The sequence below is a fragment of the Myzus persicae genome, unplaced genomic scaffold, assembly GCF_001856785.1.
Source record: "Myzus persicae strain clone G006 unplaced genomic scaffold, MPER_G0061.0, whole genome shotgun sequence".
NCBI classification, from domain to species: Eukaryota; Metazoa; Arthropoda; class Insecta; order Hemiptera; family Aphididae; genus Myzus; species Myzus persicae.
Window position 1 is genome coordinate 587,481 of NW_019104178.1, and position 24,748 is coordinate 612,228.

General features: G+C 29.4%; 1 protein-coding gene across 1 annotated transcript in view; it reads left to right on the top strand.

The window, feature by feature from the left end:
* The window catches only part of LOC111039662, a 113,810-nt gene that overhangs the window by 52,373 nt on the left and 36,689 nt on the right, over positions 1-24,748 (top strand). Inside the window, exon 3 of the mRNA XM_022323257.1 lies at positions 520-627. Coding sequence (XP_022178949.1) covers positions 520-627 — 108 coding nt within the window. The remainder of the gene's footprint in view (positions 1-519; positions 628-24,748) is intronic.

The window sequence follows — 24,748 nt, forward strand, 5'->3', positions numbered from 1 at the left end:
ATAATAATATATACAGGGTGATTTATCAAGCACTTTCAGTCCCTTTTTAACCCATAATAATAAATTTATTCAAATTCTGATTTTTTAGAATTTTTAAGTACACATAAATATCTAGATTCATCACACCAATTTAGACGTGGGGAGTGAAAAATCAAACTTCCATTTTTAAATTATAGCTATTATTTCGGTATAAATATTATCGAACAAATATTTTTTTTTTTTTAAGTTTAAATAAATCTAAATCAAAATTTATTTTAATGAGTAGTTTTTAACATATTCAAATTTGTGTAAGTATTATTTATGATTTACACTAAATTTATGCCGAAGAATAATCTATTCTATATCTTACATATTGCACATTCAATTACTTTTTTCACTACGCTATTGGCTTTTTAAAAGTAGTTTTTATCCAAATATTAATATGCACAGAGATGTTTTCCTTGTACCATCAAAACTATTTGAGAATATTGTGTACTCCTTTTTATTGTTTATGTATTTCTTTTTTTTCTTTTTTAACAGATGAAATCGACAACCGTACTCTACAGATACAATGATATCAGTCGTAAAAACGGTTTTTACAGTCTCAACATAAGACATGCGGCGATTACCGGAGCTATTTACACGTTGGTGAGTGCGAATATATATGTAGTTATAGGGTTTTATGCGAACAAAGATCTATATCAAAATGTTGTAGGTACTTTTTTTATGGCAAAGGTTAGGTGTACACCGATTTAGAAAAAAAAGTATACAAGAAGTCACCACAATATCTTTTCTTTTCACTACATAACTTACATTTTTGAATATCTACCTATAACATAACTTTTTTTTTTAAATTCAAGAAAAATAACTATTTTACCATGTTTTACTTTAAGAAATGAAAAACATTATTAAGGTACATACAAAATACCTATAAAATAATAAAGCAAAATTATGACACCACCTCGTGAGTATTGAACAAACAAAAAAATTATTTAATAGAAAAGTATTCTACACATAAAGTGTAGCCAGCAATTATATACGTTTTATATTCATAATTAATGTAATCTTAAAATAATCAATTCAAGGTTAGGTACCTACACCGAACACATCACAGAGAGATAAATAAGAGGTTTATCTATGAGTATTATATATTTGTAAAGCCACTATAGCACATATTATGGTATTATGATATAATGTACCTAACAAAAAAACTTAATTTCCAACAAACATTTCACCTCAGACCGTACGTAGAATACAATTTATATATAAATCTAAACTGATGTGAAATTTAATCTGCAGATGGTTTTCTTAAGGTATAAATCCAAATAATATATAAACATTGAAACGTAATCCTACAGCATATATTTATTTATAATAATAAAATGTAGTTACACTATGTACAACTCAAATGATAGTAATATGTTTTTGTCACACTGCCAAGTTACCAAAAAAAAATCTGTAGGCATTGTGAGTTGAAATCACATGTAGAACATTTTAATCCAAATATTTTCATTCAGAACAATCATATAATAATTTTAGCTAATAATTAATAATTGTTATAATTACATTTGCTGATAAGGTGGGCCACAGAGAAAAGTCCGTGGAAGATGCAAAGGTGAGCATTAACTAGTTAATAAAAAGTTAATGTTCTTAAAACTTTTCAACTTAACAAGTTACTTACTGTCCTAATGAAGTTAAGAACTTAGCTAGTTTAATCAACTAATAAAATAACTTAGATTTTTTCAGTTCGATTAAAAATAATCCATTAAAAAATGTTATTGAAATTTTGGGATTTTAAAAGTTTTAGTATTAATTACTATATACATGGTTTTAAATAAAAAATTAGCCCATTTATACTATAATAGTGATAATACAATGATTTGTTGTTTCTTAATATAATAATATATTATAGGTATTATATAGGTAGCTAGGTAAACACATAATACTCTTCATGTGATCCACGTTCTGATTAAAAAAGTGAATTAACTTTTTTTGAACTGAGATAAGTTAGTACTTTTTCCACTGGTTTTAACTTAAAACTTAAATATAATAAGTTAAATGTATTATTTGTTACCTTTTATTAAATTCACAGATAATTATTTTGTGTTCACTCGAGTTAATTAATTGCATTAACTTTCCAACCTTCGATCATGACGTTTGTGTGTTTATATTACAATTAAAATCAATAACAAATTACTTAAAAGACCACATAAACTTATTTATGTCGTCATATTTTCAGCACTGTGATTTTTCATGTCAATCGACTTTCAAACATCTATCCAAATAACTGAACAATGATCTCTTCAATATTGTAAATAGTTCAAATAAATCTACCTTATGAATTCAATCATTACTCCGAATCTAATGTACATAATATTATAATAATACGATCTAAATAAAAACTTAAAAACAATTATAATTATAAAATTAACAAGTAACAAGTAATTTAAGATAATTTTGAGTTTGAATTACAATAATATGGTATCATACAATACTATATTACCTTACTCAAAATGAGATTCTTTTATGTTTATCTCGTATTAATATATCACCATATTACAATACATTATAGAACAATTAAAAGTTGACTAAGCTGTTAAAAGTTTTGTTTTACATTTGCAATGGCAGCAAGTCCTCTATTTAGTACAGATTACTATGGGATTGCTAATAATAATGATGGAAATGTGTATATTATTCCAGATTTAATGTAATTCCTGGTTAGAGATTCACCGTCGAAATGTCGAAAAATCAAAAAAAATATATAAATATTTAGTGTCAAAACTTTTGCCTAGGGGTGATGACACATACATTTATTTTTTTATTAATCTTAAAGATCACTGCACCAGCATTTTTTAAAGCACCTGGGTGGGTACCTGCATCTATTATTTCCATTAAATGATAGTGTAATGAGTATCATGACTCATGACTGTAAGACATTTTCGAAAAAACTGGATCCCTAGTATGAGTATTTTTATTTTAGTTTGCCATTTAGTGCATATTAAGGTTTTTGCTCATGAGTTGTGAAATCTGGATAATTTTCAAGCAAGAGGTTATATGCAAAAATATTTAGACGAGAGTTAAAGATTAAATGTGACATTGATATAAAAGAAATGTGGATATGTTTTTTCTTCCATTCCAATGGTCTTAGAAACAGGCGCGGATCTAGAACGTATTTACGGGGGGGGGGGACATCTTAAATAAACACGGCGGTAACGCTATCGGCAAAACAATGCATTTTATCGGATGCCGAAAATAGATATAATATAAAATTCACCAGAGTCTACGGGGGGGGGGCATGGACCCTCGCCCCCCCCCCCCTCGGATCCGCGCCTGCTTAGAAATAGACCTTTGTCTATGTGACTATTATCAGAATGCAATAAATACTCGTATGATAATAAAGAGAACGATGGCTGAGCCTGTGATCTTATCGATCGTCTTAAATGATTTGTGATTAAGTAGAACTATCTACTTTTATAATATAATGTACGAAAGATAAATTCAAAGTCTTATTTTTAAGGATTGGCTGTATTAGCGTAATGTAAACGATGATTTGCTGATTTAAAATTATAAGAAGTATAATTATTATCACTATGTAGTAAAAATTAGAAGCAAGTTAATGTATGTCATACCTATACTAACTTACGCTGAACCAGTTTCGGCACCACAAGTATACAAGTCTCAATGGAAAATAATTGAGGCAGTCCAAACGATTGGCCTCCGCACCATTACCGGTAATCCCTTGTTCGTTAGAAATGATATTTTCCGGCAGGTCCGCCGGTCTCAAAACAATTCAAGAAACAATTGCCAACCAAGGGTTCACGATGTTTCATAAAAACTCATTCTCAAGGAATCCACACATAAGATCCCACGGCCGCAGTCATAGCGATATCCCAAAGCAACGCACTCTACAATGGATATCAACTAACGAGTAATAAACAACCATCGACAAGAAATTGAACTACTGCAATAGGCATACGCTTGCCTTGGTACTGTTCAAATATCCCTACCGGGGCAGTCACACAAAGCGAAGCAAGTTAACGTGCACGAAAATTAAAACTCAGATAATATAATTAGATATACTTGACTTGCAGGCTATCCCGTGCGCAACTTAAAAAATAGATATAAACTAATATGCCACTGTAGCGTACACGATACAGTCCTACAAGTGTAGTGACATATCGACGGTACAGGTAATACTCAACAGACATACAGCATGTTAAGATCTTGTTTTTCTACACATGCCTCAACGCAAAATAATATTTTATAATAATTTTGAACATAAAAGCAGTTAAATAAAATATTACAGTGTTTGAACAACAATACATTCTGAGTGGAATTCGCTCTACTTCACACCACTAAAGTGTTTGTCGTGTTCGCAATTTTAAATACTTACAAAAATAAAATGTACTTGCTGAATGTTCAGTTGTTTGAAATTATATATATAGGTGTGCTAGAATTTAAAAGCTTTGAAACTTAAGTAGTAAAAATGATAAAATCAATTATAACGTTACTGAAACTTTTTATGTTAATTATGACATTGGTTTTTAATTTTCACTACTTGAGAATACAAATGTTATGTAGTTGTATTTAACTGATGTAAAATTGCACTACCAGTTTAATAATTAAAATAAGTGACTCCACAAATAATTTTAATTGCATACAAAGTTTTCAAATCAAAAATTTAAATAGCTTCTTGACTTCCCATGATTTTTTCGTTCACAGGCGTTAATACTTAATAACTGCTTCAATTTGATTTAAAAATAATTTTATGTTTAAAAATATAAAAATAAGAAAATACTGTTATTATGTATAACTGTACGAAAATACAATACTCTATAGTTGAGTTTATAAATATAGTTGCGACATGATACCTACCTGTTGTTGAAAAATACATTTTCATTTCATTCATTTTGGAGTGATCACAAAATGCAATATATATATATATATATATATGTAGTAGGTATCTATAAGGAAAAGAGTAGACAAAATTCGTAAGGCGATACGTCTAGAGAAAAAATCCATTTGCCAAAGTGTAATAGGTTTCTGTTGAAATTGAGAATCAAATAAATTCTATGAACGCTTATCATCAATACAGGCAGACCCTCTTTATACATATTTCCTGTGGATCTGACCGCGCAATACAAAGACTTTATAATTGGATCTCCTCCATGCCCCACATCGTTTTATACATCAACCACCTTACCATAAATCCCAGTCATCGTCGATTTATAAGACATGAAAAAAATATTTATTATCTAAAAAAATATGCGAAATTCGAGTATATTCATATAAATATTTGACGTACATTCATTGTGTTGTACTATATTATACTTATACAAATAAATGTAAACATTTATTATTTTAACCATTGAATAATAATAAAATAACAGCATATGCATACTATCTAGGTATAGACATACACTTAACAGTGGTTAGGTTAAGAACTATTAATACTCATTATCTCAAAAACGAACTAACTTTACATCATTTTAAGACGTGGGAATTCAAATTTAGATTCGACAATTAGTATTTCTTCTAATTTTTTACCATAACTTTTTTTATGACTTAGAGGCATACATGTAGAAATTTTGGAAAAACGATCTCAAGTAGACTTTAAGACACATTCACATCTATTCTTAACGCTTCACTAGATCAATCTGAATCGATATTTTACAAATATAATTAATTCACATTATGTCGCTAATGTGTTAGACAATCAAAAGAAAAAACCCAGTTTCACCCCAGGAACATATGACTAGTTTTTTTTAAAGAAATCAATTGTTTTAATTTATTTTAATTATAAAGTTATTAGTCACCAACAGATATAGTTTTCACCATTTCATATCATTATTTATAAAATAATAATATAAAGCGAGGAGTGGGTAATAAATAATAAAAGATGGAAATCTTGTTCAAAGAATCAGTTATTATACGAGTATATTAGAGACAGTCTACAATATATTGTTTTTTTTAACTATTATATTAATATGTATAAGTATTATTTTCTAAAAAAATTTAAATACCAATAAATATTTAATTAGTTTTAAAAAATGTCAACTAAAGAAAGATTTCTATTCAATAATATTCTATTGTTCTTTTATTTCATTAATGGCATTAAGAATTCTTTTATAAGAAATTCGCAAAATAGCATATATTAAAAATAAGGTGTTCGAAAAATAAAGTAAATAGTATTATCAAAAAAAAAAACTAAATGCTAATTGTATGATTGTATAATAATAAGGAAAGTAAAAAATGAACAAAGGTTGTCAATAATTTATTGATTCAAGCATAAGTATTCGAAGTGCTGAAATTCGGGTGGACGAAGTTCTGTAACTATATTTTTTATGCATTGTGACTACCACCAGTCACCACTCATCATTTTCATTAAGCTGGGGTGACTTCACACAGTAACATTTACTTTTGAAACTTTTTTTCGCAAAATTGTGTATTTAATCATATATTTGAATTTTATTTTATAAATAATTATACGACATATCATAACCTATTATAATGCTACATACTACATCGCATCTATTGAATATGACTTAATTATAATTTATTAAATTTATTAATATGCAACATTTATTAACAATGTACACTAAATTGTATTCAAATATAGATCGTTTTAATTACACACTTATTTTAAAATCACCCTTGCCCTGTTCTTCTACATGATAAAAATGATTACTCGTCTTTGGTACTCGTAATCAGCTATTATCAACAACTAGTACACTCTCATATCCAAATTTTTGGTTTGAGGATTAATAATTGTGTAGAGAGGGGAAGTTAACAAGTTAGGTAATGCCTAGGTTAAGTTCAATAATTTCAAGGGACATTAATTTTGTTTATGCCTAAGAGTCTCACTACTTTTAGTATACCAAACATAGACATATATACAACCATATATACGCTACTAGGTTGTTTTATATAATGATATTATTTGATAAAATAAACTTTGTCAAACACTTACACACAGATTATTTCTTTCTTTTTTTTTTTCAACAAAAACGTCGTTGATTTGTAAATATTGATATTACTAAATATTACCGATTCAAAAATAAAAGCAATAACTACAATTGAGTTTGTATATTTTACTTTAATAAAATCTACTCAGTTTATATATAAGTACTTTTGTGAGTCTACAAATCTGTGCATTTATGAGTAAGTATCACTCTAAACATAGACACTAATGTACACAAATGATGAATAGAATAATAAAAATAATAAAAGTTTTTACAATAAAATGTTTTATATAAGTACCATAGTTTTAGTCTTTTGATATTAAACACAATATTCAGTTTTTACTCACATTAAATTGTTAAAATTTGTTGTTTTTTTTTTTTTTGAGTTTATTTAAGTGCATTGTTTATTGGTTCTAATGGAACACATTTCATTTTACTTTAAATCTACTACTCTTCTTCTGAATAATTATTATATAATTTTATGTTTAACTCCTCGAAAATTGAATGAAAATTAGTTGTTTACCTTTTTTCATGCAGCTAATTTAAATTAATTCAAACTACGAATAAAAGTTAAAATAAGTTATAATATCTTGCTTTGACATGCTTTAATTTTGTTTTGGTCTCATAGCCGTCTTAAATTATTTTTACATAGTAATATTTATTTAAATATGACATTTATTTACAGGGCTTATACAATATTCATAATATAAGATTAATTCAAGTCATCCACTTATTACTATAAGAAAGACATGAAAAAAATACCATATTTTAGTTTCTTCGTTATTTTCAAAAGCCATAAGAAGTCGCATGACAAATAAATACTTACATAATGTAAATTTCATTATACGTTAATTATTGACTAGGTGTGCATCGAATGGGGTCGATGTTTACTTATTCCTTAAATTACAACATATTACAAGTATCTAAAAACATATACAAGTATACAATAAATTAATATACATATGTACTATATCAATGACACTATCGAGCATAAAGTGTTTACTGTAAATCCACCGATCTAATGTACATAACCATGGCCTCGTAATCCTCTGTAAGCGGACGACGAGCAATCAAGGTCACAAATATACAAGACGTATTATAATAATATTATTCAATACATGTTGTTCCCAATAAATACAATTAATATTATCATATTATGGAACTTCTAAGCGACATTGACGTCCGAGTATATGTTCTAAGACTGCTGATCAGTTCAGACATGTATATGTGGCGTGACGGAGTGTCTACCGTCTAGACGAACCGGGAGGGTTATACCAGTTTGTGAGTAACATAAACCATATGGACGGAAGGTGGTCGTGGTATAAACTCTGCCGCCTCGACCACGGTTTAAATTTGGCGACCGCAATTCACATTGTACGTTGTATACTTGCGAGCGGGTAACCACGATAATTTACATCGTCGGAAAAGACCGATCCGCCACTCCGTCCAATTTCCAGCGATTTCTGATCTAATCGAGCCGGCGAGTGCGTATTATTAATGGTGATATTGCACACCGTCTGGTGAGACCGAATTCCGATGGAACAAGTGATGTTTACCTATCTAGTAGGTAAATCTAGTAGTATATCTGTAGTGATCAATGGGTACCTATTGTATTTGCGAGACGATTTCGACGAAAATTGCACAGATTATTCTCTAGAGATATCAGGAAAGTTTAAAAAGTAATTTTAACCACTCTCGAAAAATTACCAAGTGCTTTATTATCAGAACTGAGATAAGTACGCTGAAATAGAGATACACCGATACCTATAACGCCATATCTTTTTACACTTATTCATTTTCTCAAGAGCAAATAGTCGGGTCGTATACAGGCACACAGATGGTATGATATAATTACGAAATATAATCGTGGATTATTGTTGCATTGTTTATTGTATTAAATTACGTATTGTAACATGTACGGCCATATTCTATAATACAGTGTACACTATACATAAGTTTGTAAAAGCCAAGTTTAACCGTAGTTGAATAGTTACATTATGCGCCGTCCATATAATATATTCAGTGCGTATAATATCTTCTTATATAATAATGTAAGATTTAATAAATGAATTATATAAGAATTGAAAGTAAAACGAAAAAAGTTCGATTCTAGGAAACTTGCAATATTAAAGTACATAGGTGATATCGATTATTAACTGTTGTCTAAGAACATACATTAATATAGTCACATAATTAGGAATGGTATTAGATATAATATAACATTTATAAAATTAATTTTGATAAACGACTAGCTTATCTTGGCCACTCGTTGGGTGGCTTCAACTGATATGAAATTAATGCGAAACCAAATAAACGTAATCTAGCAAAACGTAGATTCGCCGAGAAAACCCATCATTCAATAATTTAATACCTTGGCTTACGTTGCTGTGGTTATGTGGAATAAAAGGAAAGGAAGAAAAAACGTGTTTTTACAAAAAATCATGTTTTTTTATAAAGCTAATGGATTTACTAGGTTATTTACTTTTGTGTGACCGTTTTCTGCATAAACATAAGGCTCAAACGGTTTATTAACTCTAGATCCTGAGATGTTTAATTACTCAAGAAAGAAGCAATCGTTTTTTAAATGCAAACCACTTTCAAATATTGTCCTTGCGCTTTATTGTTAGTCATAGAGAACGCAAGGAAATTAAAGTCATTTAAACTCCAGGTATCTATCTAAATAAGTCCAATTAGAATTGTTGCTTCAGTGAGACTGTACATTAAATGTTAGACTTATAACCGTGTGCTAATCCATAACTTTGGCCGACAGACATTCTTAGTAGTACAATATTGGCACACTAATTTTAAAATTCAGAATGTGTGGTAATCCGGAAAAATCGAGTTAAATCAGAAATTTCTTTTGAAAATGCTTTTCTTTATTTTACAATTTTAAAATATATAATATGTTATATTTTACTGATCATTTATGATGAGCTCCTTACTTTCTTTCTACTGATCCGGTCGAGTATTTAGATAGGTATAAAAAACATGGCCTTATTAAAATGCATCATTGCTTAAAAATATCAAGTCAATCGACCTCTGCCTATTTTTCAAGTGTTGCAAACGTGACCATATGCAGGCTAAATTTGTATACTATATATTAGTATATAACCATAATTACTGCAAGTATTATTAAAACGTATCTATTAATATGTATATTATAAAACACCAAACGAGAATGTCTATAATAACACTAATTATCACATTTAAATATTTTGGCAAGATGTATTTATTTTAATGACTATACCTAATAATAAATGAAGTATGCTTTACATAATTAAACTACGTCTCACACTACAATGTTATCAAGTATGATTTAATTTAAATAAAAATAAGAAAATTATTTATCAATTTTTCAGACCATTGTAAATATTTCAGTTTTTCTATTTCAATTGGTCAACCTAATTGAAGGCAGCCGATAATGTGGTGCAAGTTCTAACTTCTAGTCTACATCTTAGTTGTAAAGTAAATACTCTATATACAGACTACAGACCCACCTTCCATAACAAATCCGGAGTATGCCCATTATCTCCAATTCGAAAATAACCCATGGCCAGTAATAGCAGTTACTACCTTCCTAGCCATATCCTTTTAATCGCCTTTTGCGATAATCGGCGGTTTTGAGTTTAGCTATTGTGGGCTATATCCACTAACTCTAGTTTATTTGACCTACTGGGCGAAGTCGTTAGTGTTTAAAGGTATCGAAATTAATTTGTAACAAACAATGTATAGAATTTAAATGACAACTAATTTTAAGACGATTAGATTATTTTTTATTATGAAACATTTATAAAACTAAGTCACTAAAAGTATTATTTAATAATAAGTATACACATAGTGTAAGACTCTTCTACCATTTAATATAAAGTAATAATAAGACTCAAGATATCTACTTCATAACATAATATCGGTACAATGTAAAGTTACATTATAATTAAATACCAGAATAAGGAAACAAAATACCTAGCTAGCTTATCATAGTGACTACCGAGAGCCCCATCATACACACCAACTAATATTTATCTCCAACAAGCTGTACGGTATAAACATTATGTATATATTATACTATATAATATCGTGTATCCTATAGTTGTACATAATTATTACATACATAATATATACATTTTTACCACGCCAAACAGATTGTTATCTTTCACTCTATTGACCATAAGGAAATCCATACTCTGCGCTCGGAGTGTACTCATTGTATCAACATTTGTCTTAATTTAAATCACAATATCGTATTCCTCCGTGAAACAAACTACAACTGTATAGCGATGATCTTAACTACATAATATATAGTTTTCAAAGTGTGCAACAATAGTTTGCAGCGACCTCGAATAGTTTACTTGGCTAAATGGTATCTAAGTGTGACAACTAGCAGTGTCTCGTGATCGTGGCCTAGACTTAATGTATGCATGTCACAGTCACAACTTCCTCTAGAGATTGATTTAAACCGTCAACATGAAACGTTGATCTCCAAAAAACTCCCATTACCAAGTCACCACATATCATATCAAAGTATATTTCAATCATTGAACTCAACAGTCAACACATTATAAATTATACGTCTCTTGTGTCAGGAATAATTATTTAAGAAGAAGAAACTTTTTAAATTATTTTATTTGTCAAAACGTGGATGTTATAATAATAGTAATGATAATTTATTATGATACTCCAATTTCGAATATTTGGTGATGACAGTAGTTGTACTTGCAGTACACGTGTGCTAAATTAATCAATTGTTTAACACACAAATAATATGAGAAAAAAAGATACTAAGTGTAATATATTATTATAATATCATTAGCTAAGTAAACAGTTGGACGTATTTACACGTGCACATTCTCATACATTATGTACATAATATTGTACACATTTATGGACACCACTGGTCCGAGGGTATAATAAAATACACCACGAACGACAGTAGTGGAATTAGTAAGAACGCATTACACCGACACAAAATACCGCCATAAAATTGGACCGTATAAGAGACCATCAGACTACGCGTCGTTTAACACGGACATCATGTATATATTCGTGTCGGATGTTTGACATTTCCGTATTGCACATCATAAAAACCAAAAAGAAATATATTTTTGTCGTCCGCACTCCAAAATAATAAACAAGTATAGTATTATATTTCGGATACTCGATCCACTGTTTTTCAGCTTAATTTATTTGTCTCCCACTTTGTTTTCATTTCACGATGCACTCTACATAATATTATTAACCACTTGAACACACGATACCGCCCCCGTGGCCTGTGTACCGATACCATTTGTTCGAATACGATACCAGCCACTGCAGGTTCATTAAGGCGCACACGAAGTTACCACGACAGCCAAGTGCAGTACAATATTGACGTGTGCAATTATTTAACCTAGTAAATATTACAATCGCATATAATAATGACGGATAGTATAATAATATGGTAGTGTGAAGTACCTGCGGCGTGTAATTTGGGAATTCAATAATAAAATCCACTGTGCAAAATCGATCGCTGACATCGTCACGATTAAATCCCTGTCTGGTAACTTTCGATGAAGCCATATCGCACAATAATAATAATTATTACTACTATACAACAAAACGATTGTCCGTGAATATAAGCCTGGTTGGTTCGACTATTAAACATTAATATTGAATTATGTGTAACGCATTATATACAATGCATAGGTACTAGGTAGTATTATGTTGGCGTACCAATATACATGTTTACAACGTATGAGTAGTTTAAGCACAGTCTGATCATTGACCGCTGTGTAATCGCAAAAGCTTAAAGTACTAAAATAGCTTATAATAGTTTCACATAAAAACTCATATTTGAAAGTCGAAGCTATTGCGGGCTATTGCGGAAAGCAATGGCTGACAACTATTCAGGTATTAAATTCTAGTTTATTTGTTCGATAGAATAAAATGATTTTGAAATAGTTAAACTAAATAAAATATTTATTTATGGTTACAGTCTTTGGTATTGAAATGTAGACATAAAAATGGTGACTTCTAGTTTCGGACAACGTAAATGCGGTAACGTCAACAATTAGTAATTTAACATAAAATAAAATATGGGACATTTTTATAGTTGAAAATTAAATATACTCTGATCGGGGTCTATGGACAACCATGTCCAAAATTAGTAGTAACCATTTTCATTTTTACATTATAATACTCAAGGCTATAACCTAAAAAAATGTTTGGTTTTATTATTTACAAATAAATTGATTAAATATAAGTATAAACCTCAATCAATTCATTATTAAAATGCAATTAATGTTATAATCTTTTACCGCATAGAGCATTATAATTAAATAGTATTATTACATTATCCAAATACTTACTATCGTTTATCAAACTCATCACAAAATAACAATATTTCAGTTCACTTACATTGTTGTGAGATTAATAAATAACAATATGAGCTGCCGTAATATTTTATATTTTCACTGATTACCAATACATTTTTGAAATAGATCTCAAGTATGATTTATGATAGAACTTTTTTTCTTTAATTTCACTTTTTTTTCTTATCTCATCTAGGATACACTATTTTCTGAACATGATTGTATTACATGTTTATGGTTTGTATACTTGTATTCACAAATCAACTTATTCAACAATTTTAAACAAAATACTTTCTGATTTTTTCAGTTTTGAATTTCTCGAGTTTTGTGTAATTTAAGTTTATGTTCAATTCGGATAAGTGTCTACTGCCTATACATAATTGATATATAAAGAAAATGTAGAATTTACGAAAAATTTGCCAACAATAATTAAACACACAGTTATTATAGTTATCGTATTTTACTATCTTACCAGTTACCACTTTCATATATAAGCCGTAAACAGTGTTTTTTATATTAAAAATTATAACATGGTAATTTGGTTTGTTTTGGGTAAAAATTTTAATATTTACAATATTTGTAATCAATTAAAACATAATCATTTGTAATAACCATACAATTATTACAAATTTATGACTTATAAAGACCGATAAATACATATAATATACCTGCATTATACATACTTACTCTTATTTACTCTCATCAAGTATAATAAAACTTGTGTTCTCATTTTCATGTTGCAATATCAACGGTCGTCCTTATGATTTCTCTGTATATACCAGTAAAATATTGTATTAAAACTCTCTTAAACATCCCAACTCGGAACTTGCATCACAAATATCAGAATTTCAAATTAATACATAGGTATTAAACTTTTGATAACGAAATGATTCAGATTAACATTAAAATATAACAATTATAGACAATATATGCCTAATACAAAACATCACACTTTACTCATTCATTTCACACACATTTATAATTAATATTAATAACCTCTATATTGTATGAATATTGTATTTAGTGAGTTCAATGTTCAATATTTCACTATGATATATAATGCATACTAATATTAGAATAAAGACCTAATATTAATCGTCGTAATATTATAATATAAAAAATATGTCAAATTTTAACCAAATAAAATTCTTAAGTTAATTTGCACTTCTATAACTGAAAACATAGATACACAAAAAGAGTAAATAAAAAGGAGGAAAATAGGTAACATCTCTGCTATACAGTCGGAGTCGATTGCACCTAGTTATTGATTGGGTCTTTGTAAGTAATATATGTGTTACATTTCAATTCAATGATAAATCATCGAATACGAAAAGTGGAGATAGTCGGTCAGCCAATTAAAAAATAGACATATTGATATTTATCATTTATTTTTGATTATTCTATAATTTATACGGTATAAACTATAAATAGGCAATATCATCTTATTGTTTTTAAAATGTAATTGAGTGAATAAGAAACAATAATACACGCTCAATGTTTCAAATGCCTCGAATAATTTTTTTAAACTACAACAAAATAGCTAAAATCTTATCAGGAACCTAGTTTAACATTTCAAGCTATAAATATTGGACATTACCATAAATACAATTTAATTAAAAATAGGTTACAATTTTGGTGATTTTGGCTAATTATGGCAAAATTTGAAGTTCTAATGCTTGTTAAAAATAATCAACCATATGTACCTTTAATATTGTTTAATGAATATAAGTCTACAACAAAAAATTATTATAAGAAAACTTCTATTCAATTTTCAGGTATTTCGACACTGTGAATTTTTATCGTTAATCCAGACAAATAAAAAAAGGAAAATGTCAAATGACTATAAATAGCTCAAAAAAGTGAAATATTTTGAAAATTAAACTATGTATAGAAAATAATGACAAGTATTCGGTTATCAGCTTTTGAATTACAACAAAATGAGAAAATAATTTAATGAGAAATCGTTAGTTTATGCATGAATATCCTATTTCGTAAAAATTTAAACTTCAGAAGCTCATTACCTAATACTTTTATTAATTATGTTAATTAACCATAATTGATATACATAAACTAATATTACGACATTTTAATTTTTAATTTTGATTTTCAAACATGGCTTGTAAATTTAATTTATTCGCATTAATACGCTTATATAAATTTATAAGGCGAAAAATTCCTGACTGTGTCATTTCATTATAGAACTTCAAAGTACTTTAACATTTAGTTCGACGAAGATTAGCTCAGTAGGGAGCCAATGGTAAATTATGCAACATCACATCGAGAGAAATAGCTATCAAGAGCAGAGTAGATCCAAGAAAAAATAAGATATAAAAATTACAAACAAAAACCCTAGGATGCCTTTGACATATAAAATTCTTTTTTCACAAAATAAAGGCTGATGGACAGTTATTTTTGTTTGAAATAACAACAGCGATCAAAAAAAAATTGTTTCGAAATAATAAAATAAGACCAGTTAACCAGCCCCAAGCGCAATATTTAATGTTATAAAAATGTTTTAAATAAGGACACAACTTTTTTGTCACATTGAAAAAAATAACTTTGATGTGGAGTCCAGTATAATCAAAAATAGTCGAAATTTTATTTTAAAAACGCCTACTTGTTTTTATTTTATCAAGTACTATTTTACAGATCTCCCACGAAACCAACTACAAAATTATAACAATAAATCTCCATAAAATGCAATTCGTATTCCATATCGACAGATACTGCCTTTAGAGATTTTTAGATCAGTGATTCTTTAGATGTGTAAAATATACTTTGTAAGAATAACATATATAACTGTGGAACTGTAAGACCAAGTTTCTTCGCTTGGCTCTATTTTTTTTTTTATACTCTGATAATTAATTTTAATAATGACAAAGATTTCCAAATTTCTAATATATTTTAGTGGTGCTTAACAATTGAAATGTTTTCAAACAGAAAATTATCGGTGTCATGTTTTAATTTATACAAATAAGTTTAATAAATATAGTTTATTTTAAAATTTGATTAGATTTTATCACTGAGCACACATTAAAATCACACAATGAATGTTTATTTCAAATTTTAATCACATTGTATGTAAAATCTATCAATATTTTTTAAAAGTGATTCTATGCATAGAATGCAAACTTAATTAGCACTGTGGATAGTGTACATTTTAAATTATTTATTTCTTAAATAAATACTACAAATTTAAATTTAAAAATATTTTAGATTGGTCTGTGAAAAACTTTTGCTTATAGATTTATATAAATTGACTATAAACTAACGAATTATTTTATAATTTAAAAATTATTTTATTTGATCAGCTACTCAGAAATATCAATTAAACTTTTATTTCAAATATAAACAAAGAAATAATATTCTACATACATTTTTTAGTCACCTTTTTTAAAGAAATAGTTTCAAAATATTTTGATGCAGCAGCTTAGTGAATTTAAGATTGTTTTTGGAACATTAAAATACTGATGAGAAGACTAGAACTTAGTGTACTCAGGCCTACAGCTTATTGAGTAATTTAATAATTTTAACAAATATTTTAATTTTTTACCTGAAAAACTCAAATAAATAAATCTTAAACCAAATATAAGTTATTCATTAATATTTTATGTTATGATATCGTATTTATATAAATAATTTATTTTATTTAAATTGTATTCGCTAAACTTAAAATGTAATATTATAAACAATAATCAGTTTGATCATTACTGCAAGGTATATTTGTATTGTCTATATTTTAGATTACCTATATAATTTAATTCTTAAATAAATCAAAATCGATTTTATTTGAAATTGCTTACATAAACTACAATAATACAACAAATTGGTATGTGCTGTGTACATAAAACATATTTCTATCAACATTTTTATTACCATATTGAATAATCGGTTAAAGTTACCGGAACATCAATGTGTACTCTTTATTTAATTAATTAACGTATATTATAATACATAAAACCATTTGGATGATGACCATATTTGACGTTTTAATAAAACGTTTAACAATGAAATTTATAATAATGTGTTACGCGTAGAATATTGGCCATTCAAAGATATATAATGTGTCCATTAAAAACAGACATTTGAATGACATTTCATTCTGTTATTGATTTTAGTCGTTTTTTCTTCATGTTATTAAAATGTATATTTTCCACTCTGTCATAACCGTAGTTATGTGTGAACGGGTGGCGTATTAAATGAAAAATAAAATAATGCATTTAAAAAAAAAATTATTACGCCAAGGTAAAAATACCAATACATTCGTTGCTTCGCACGGAGTTTAAAAAAAAAAACCACGATATACGAATATTATATAACTTTTGTGAACTTATATAATATTATATTCAGTTTTATATCAAATTATTTAATATCATTAAAAACATGACTTTTATTTATAAAAATGTTGATATTTCTAGTTATTGTGAGTCTTAATGAGTATCTTAATATGTTATTAAAAAATAAAAATACTTAAGTATAACTAAAAATAACGAAATTATTTCTCTAAAACCGAATTAAATCAGAAACAAGGTTTTTCTTACAATTAAAACTGTACTTGTTAGCCAAAAAGAATGAATTCAATAAGTTCTCATAAATCAAAATCTCTTAGTTGACATTTATTGAAGGTGTTAGACGTAACATAGTGTCGTGTAAGATATATACAGTGACACTGAGATCGATTCAAGTAATATATTTGATGTTATCAATCACCTTCGACAAGATTCAATACTACGGAATCTTTAGAATTTACTCAGAACCGATTTCAAATCTTTCATGAGTAAACCTGTCAATTTTATTAGATAGTCTCTTGATTTTTTTTATACAGTAGTTGTAACAAATAAAATACATATTATAGTATTATACTAAACCTCAGTTAAAGGAGAAAAAACAAATATTGACATATTTTATCTTAAATTCATTTAAAATGAAGACTGTAATTTATTAATTTATTATTTTACCAATGAATTATGTAATATTATAATATTAATGGTATATTTATACACGCTTAGTACGACAAAAAAATTAGTACCGAGTGGCACTGGTATTTTGTAAAATGTTTTTTTATATTTTAAATTATTAGAAGATGTTTTATAACATATTGCTTATTGTTTTTTTTTTTTTGGAAAACAATTTTTAAGGGCACAAAAAATTACCCAAATATCAAAAAATTCTGTTTTGTATTAAAGCTTACAATTTTAGATTGTTCGTACTAACCATCATTGTTTCTCGTTGTGAAACTTATCACATAAAATCAAACGTCCGACCCACCAAATAACACTCAAATTGAATTTGATATTATGATATTAATAACTAATAAATAACAATTTATATTTTATATTTATTTAAACTTACTAGTCATAATGTTCTTCAAAAATATCGTCAATTTTTTATTTTTTATTCGTTGGGTAATGAGATTTTTGTAAAACAAACCGTACATTTGAATAAATAGAATAATCATGCTATAACATATTTAAACACTGTCAAAATTCAAATAAAATACAAACTTATATTAGGCTAATTTCTTGTTGCTTATTACTTTTTAGTTATTGATAACTAAATAAACTCTAACAACACACATACCAAATTAAAATATTGTGTGAAAATGTATTCTTGTTTTTAACGACCCCGAGAAGAACTACCTGCGTTAGGCTGGCGAAAAAATCGTGCAATAATAAAATTGTAATGCTATTTAAACAATTTTGCTCTTTCCAGCTTATGATAATCTCGTGAGCCTGATGTCGCTCTCGTGTAGTAGTCTCTCATTTAAATGCGTGAGTCGTGTACATGCAAATTCCTTGAGCTGGATTTTCTTAAATCGCTAAATTATTCAAGCGGTGAGAAAATAAAACGTTGGAGTCCCATTGATATTGTAGCAGTACCTCATATAATATATATATATATAATAATATATGATGTGGGCGAGGTGTGTCACACATGCGTGCACGCTCGAGCACTTAGTAGGCACTTCACTACTTCATCGGCCAATATTGGTATTCTTTAATCCGCAATCGTGCATAATTAAAAAGCACCCTGTAGAGTGCGTCTATGTCTACAAATTGACTATTTCGCAATACCGTGGAGAGTAATCATTACCGTGATAATAATAATAACGACAAGGCCCGAAATAAGTCACATGATAAAATTTAATATAATATTATGATTCTAAAACATCTTACGCGTGTATACGACCGACCGAACACACTACGCACACGTCGTAATAAACGTCACACGTCAGCATAATTATAGTATTCTGGTCATATTTTGGTTTCCGTCAATTACAGTCATTACAATCAAAAATAAATATGCACTAAGCAAAATAATAAAAAACATCTTGGGAGACACTAATGTCCCCGTTGTCCCCCCCCCCCCATCCCGCATAAATACCCCACTGTTATAATTATAATATGTGTGTGAGGTGTGAGACACATGCGTGCACATACGAGCACTCGGTGAGCACTTCACTACTCCATCAGCCAATATAATATTATTCTTTAATGATTGTGCATAATTAAAAATGGCCAGCAGAGTGCGTCTGTGTAGACAAATTGACTAACCGACGCGCCGTCCGTATAATACTATATCGTCGTCATTATTGCGTTCGTCACGGGTAATCATTACCGTCGCCGTAATAACAATAATGGCACAGCCCACAGTAAATCATATTAGATTAATACCATATAGTAATAATATTATATTATGATTTCAGAATACCTTACACGTGTATACGACCGACTGACACGACACGACCGACCGACCGATCGAACACAATACACACACTTCGTAATAAACATCACACTTTGACGTAATAGAATTCTGATCATATTGTTTTGGGTTTCATCGATTATATAAAATTATTTTATTGTGTTTGTATTGATATGATCAGTACTGCACGATCATAATAAAATATGGTTAACAGTCTTCTTGCACGCGCAATGTATTTTGATTTAAATAATTCCATTCGTATTTTCCATAAATATTTGTTGTCGGACCACAGCATCGACATAATATTCCGTGAATAAGGCATCCGTAAATATCTGATTACACGTACGAATTTAAAAATATTTAATGCATTGCAATTGGCATTGAATTTAATAATTGGTTAATCTCATACCCATCAACAGAAATTTGATAAAAATATGTTTTTCCTAATATTCAGTATTTTAAATATTGTTATAATAAATACTAACATTGTGATTATACTCAGGTACTTACATTGAGTAATACCAACATGCACATTAATCTCGTGGTAGCTAGTTTTTTTTTCTACTCATAAAATATTTTACGTCCGTGGCAACTTATACGTTTTCGGGGGATTTTTTAAACTAAAAGTGATTAATAATATTCCTTAATATGACTTTTAGGGCAATATTAATAATCATTAAACACGGTTATGTGAATATACGTTGAAGCAATATTTTATCAAAACCATACTCTTGTGTAAAGTGGTAGATTCCAGATAATTCAAAATTCAAAGATAATAAAAAGAAAATAATTATCAATATGCGAAAGGTATATATTTATTTATTGTAGATTCACATAAACAAAATTTTTCAAATCCACATTATCAATAATTAAAAATATATTTTCGCTAAAATCGATGGGTATGCATATTTTAACTATTTTCTAAATATAACCTTGCCTATTGGCTAGCTATTACATAAAAATATAAAACATAAGTATGGAAAACTAGTCGTTTTCATACATGCAGTTAAAAATAAAATCTCAACTTTAGGAACCTGTACAGACGTCACCAACGTATTACCAACACGTAACCACGCAATAAAAAAAAAAACTAAAAGGTGGTAGGTGACAAACTCGGCCACCTGATTGACTGTTTGAGAGGTCCAGTAAAAATCAGCCATACCTTCAGAAAAATGCAAAGAAAAAAAAATAGCAAGAAACTAAGTGAGCCACTCATCAGTTTTTTCAAAATGCCTCTGAACAGAGTATATGAACAGTTAAAAAAGAAGAGTCTGAAAAGAGGATAAAAATATCCGCGATTTACAAGAAAAGTCAAGTAGGATTACCATCAGTCGTGGCAGTAAAAACAACGACAAACCAAATACAATTAAAAAATGAAGAAAAACATTAATCAGTGGGTAAATTTGTGAATGAAGTCAATAAAGCCAGATAAAAAACTAACAAGGATTGGAACAAACCGTGAGACTGGAGAATGGTTACTGAAAAAACAGTACCTCATACATTTGAGCAACAAAGGGTGCTCCTATCCAAGGCGGAGCAATATGTTCTAGACAATTTAGCAAAATACGGAAAACCAAAACACACATGCAAAAAGATAAATCAGAACACGCCTTGGTGGTATCTTTCACGCAACGCCACAAGGGAAGCATTGCTCAGGGCATCAATAAACCGTACTAAACTCTTACAAATTAATACTCCAATCTTTACAGACACTCAAAGCACCCAGGTACCAACTTGGGAGAGGGATTGTTACGAAGCAACCCCGACTACCAGAAAAAGCTCCTCATTGAGCCAACAATGAGTATTTACAGCATGCACTCATAAAAATCAGACGATTGTAAACTCTCCTGGGTCTACTTCAGTACTACCTGACGAGAACATGTAAACTCTCCTAGGTCTACAATACTTCAATACAACGGAGCCAACCCATAGCCACGAGAAAATAGCCACCAGAGGACCAATGCCCCACCCGTGGATTTGATGCTGAGCGACAGATGACTACTGCCCAGTCAATCAGCGAGAAGAGCTGCAATTCACAGATTGTTCCAGGGCCACGATCACGAGGATAGGACGATCACAATCCTTGCCAGGGGTCGTTTGATAAATTGCAGACTCTCCGAGCACGCTTCCTTAGGCCTCGCTCCACCTACCAGGGAAATATGTACACACTCCACTTATTTAAGCGGGCTTGTCATAATGGAGCGGTCCTTCCCTGTAATAGTATAATCAAACACTTCTTTTGATTTGTATAAATTAAACGGAAATAGTAAACGCTGGACAGCTAGGATCGGCTACCTCCAGAAATACTTTTCCGTCCAACCCATAACATGTATTCAGAATAATAAAAGTAAACGCATAATATGGTGTAAAGTCACGAGTTGTATTTATACGAAGCGATGTAATATTGAATGTGTTGCGTACCCGTAACATTTCAATTAAAACTATTATACTCAATATGACTTCTGCGATTTTTTGATGCAATTAGACAAATAGTTAAGAATTAATAATTAAGGTAAATAGTCAAATGAAAAGGTAATAATTTTAACGAGCAAACATTTTTCGTATAGCATGTAAATATTATTTCAAATTAAGAATGTCTTACATATTATGTTTGTATATTAATTTTAAAAAACCACAGATAGAAAGTATTTTTAAAAAAAACCATATTATGCCATAGATTTATAATCTACGCGGTTCGCGTGGACGAACTTTACATCTAGGTTAAGACGTTGTAATCTAAAATCATCTAAAATAAATTATAACGTAGTTTATCATTCTAGTTGTTAAATGGATGTATAATACATCAAAGTTAAAATGATGACATATTTCACAATGTGTTTGTGACACTGAATACTTTACGATTATTATTATTATTATATCCTATACTTTAGTTCAAACGTATAAAATGAATCTACAAAGAATTAGGTTCTCATCTGACAAAAATATAATTTGAACTACTTTATAGTTAATTATTATATCAAATTCTAAAACACCTACATGCAAGACTTTAAATTCCTACAGTTATTTTACATTTTATAAACTACAATATTGTCTAATAATGATACTAATTGAAGAAAAATTATCTTATGAAATTTATCTTGTGACTGGTTGAACTAATATTGTGATCATTTCTTAAAACACGACGAAAAAAATATCTGCGTTGAGCATAATATTATAAGCCCACTTTAAATAGAATAAGACTAAACGTTGACACGGCTCGGTATCAACGGGCTGGCGTCCTTGTAATAATAAGTATTGAATACTGGTATCACGTTTAATCATATCTTACACAAATGATGCACACACACACACACAATTAAAGGGGCAGTGAGATTCCCGGGTACCTATGAGGGATGTTCGACCGTGAGTGTAAACAGTCCTATTCACAATATTGAGGAATATTTATTATGGGAGTGATTATGTACTAAGTACCGGAGACAGAGCTGCCCGTTGATAGGTAACTCGAAGAAGCGGCTACTACCAACCAGGGGGGGGGGTGCAGTTGGGATACGTCTGCCTACCTAGGCGCCTCGGTTGGAGCTTACACGACTTACTATCGTACGGTGAAGCTCTCGGTGAACTCTTTATACCTGACGTTATCACTCGATAAACAGTTTTCCTTCGAACCTCAATGCTGTGATTCTTGACCATCACGAATCTCCAAGACCGCCGACCCAATATTGGCCAGCGGACTTAGGTGGCCGCAGTTGTGGAACTGCTAATCGTCATTGGTTCGGCGGTCTTGGAGATTCGTGATGGTCAAGAATCACAGCATTGAGGTTCGAAGGAAAACTGTTTATCGAGTGATAACGTCAGGTATAAAGGTCGTGTCCCGTACCGCCTAGTAAACTATGCGTTTCGCCGTGTGTAGTTGTATCTCTATTTAGTACGGGATGACTTGTAGTTCGCAGGGTTTTGGGTCTATAAATACGGGAAAGATGTCATTCGATATGATATGGTCGACCTATGGATACCTATGTACATTGTATAGTCTAATAAATTTCATGTGTGCAGTTACTCAGGACTGTATAATATTGTGGTAAAGTTGTCCTAAAGGTTTGTACTGTAACAGTGTTCTGATTGGTGGTCCTCGAAAGGACCGTTTTGTAGGGGAAGACGATTGCACCGTTACAATATTGTTACAATTTACATTTTTATGTTAATCAATGTTAATATTAGGTACATCCAGGGGTGGTTATGGAATTGTAACCTTCCCCCCGCGCCGAAAAAAAATTCTAGACACGCCTCTGGGTGTCTATATGCCACATAATCACTAAATATTACTATTATTCTTAGTAAATACTCAATAATAATTTTATGAAATAGCTAATACATAATGAATAAAAATAAAATAGTGTTTAAATCGGTAAAAAATATTAAATGCGTCATAGAGATTTCATAAAACAGTTTAATACAATAATTGAAATTACTGAAAAAATTATAATCCTCTGATAATACAATAACACCGACAAAAAAATGTCTTTTTTAATTCATATTTATTTTACGTGCACCACAAAGATTAATCGACAATTATAATGTGCCGTGCTGAATAAATGATGAGATATTATATGTACTAAAATGCATAATGACATATAATTATTGTTCGTATAATATTTCTGTTTATGGAGATATAAAATATGCGCGTGGTTAGACGGACATAAATAACACCCACAGTCCTCGAGACCCGTGACTTGAGGAAATTTTAATCGGTAGAATATATCACACTAATGATAAACCGTCAAATTAAAAACGTAACTC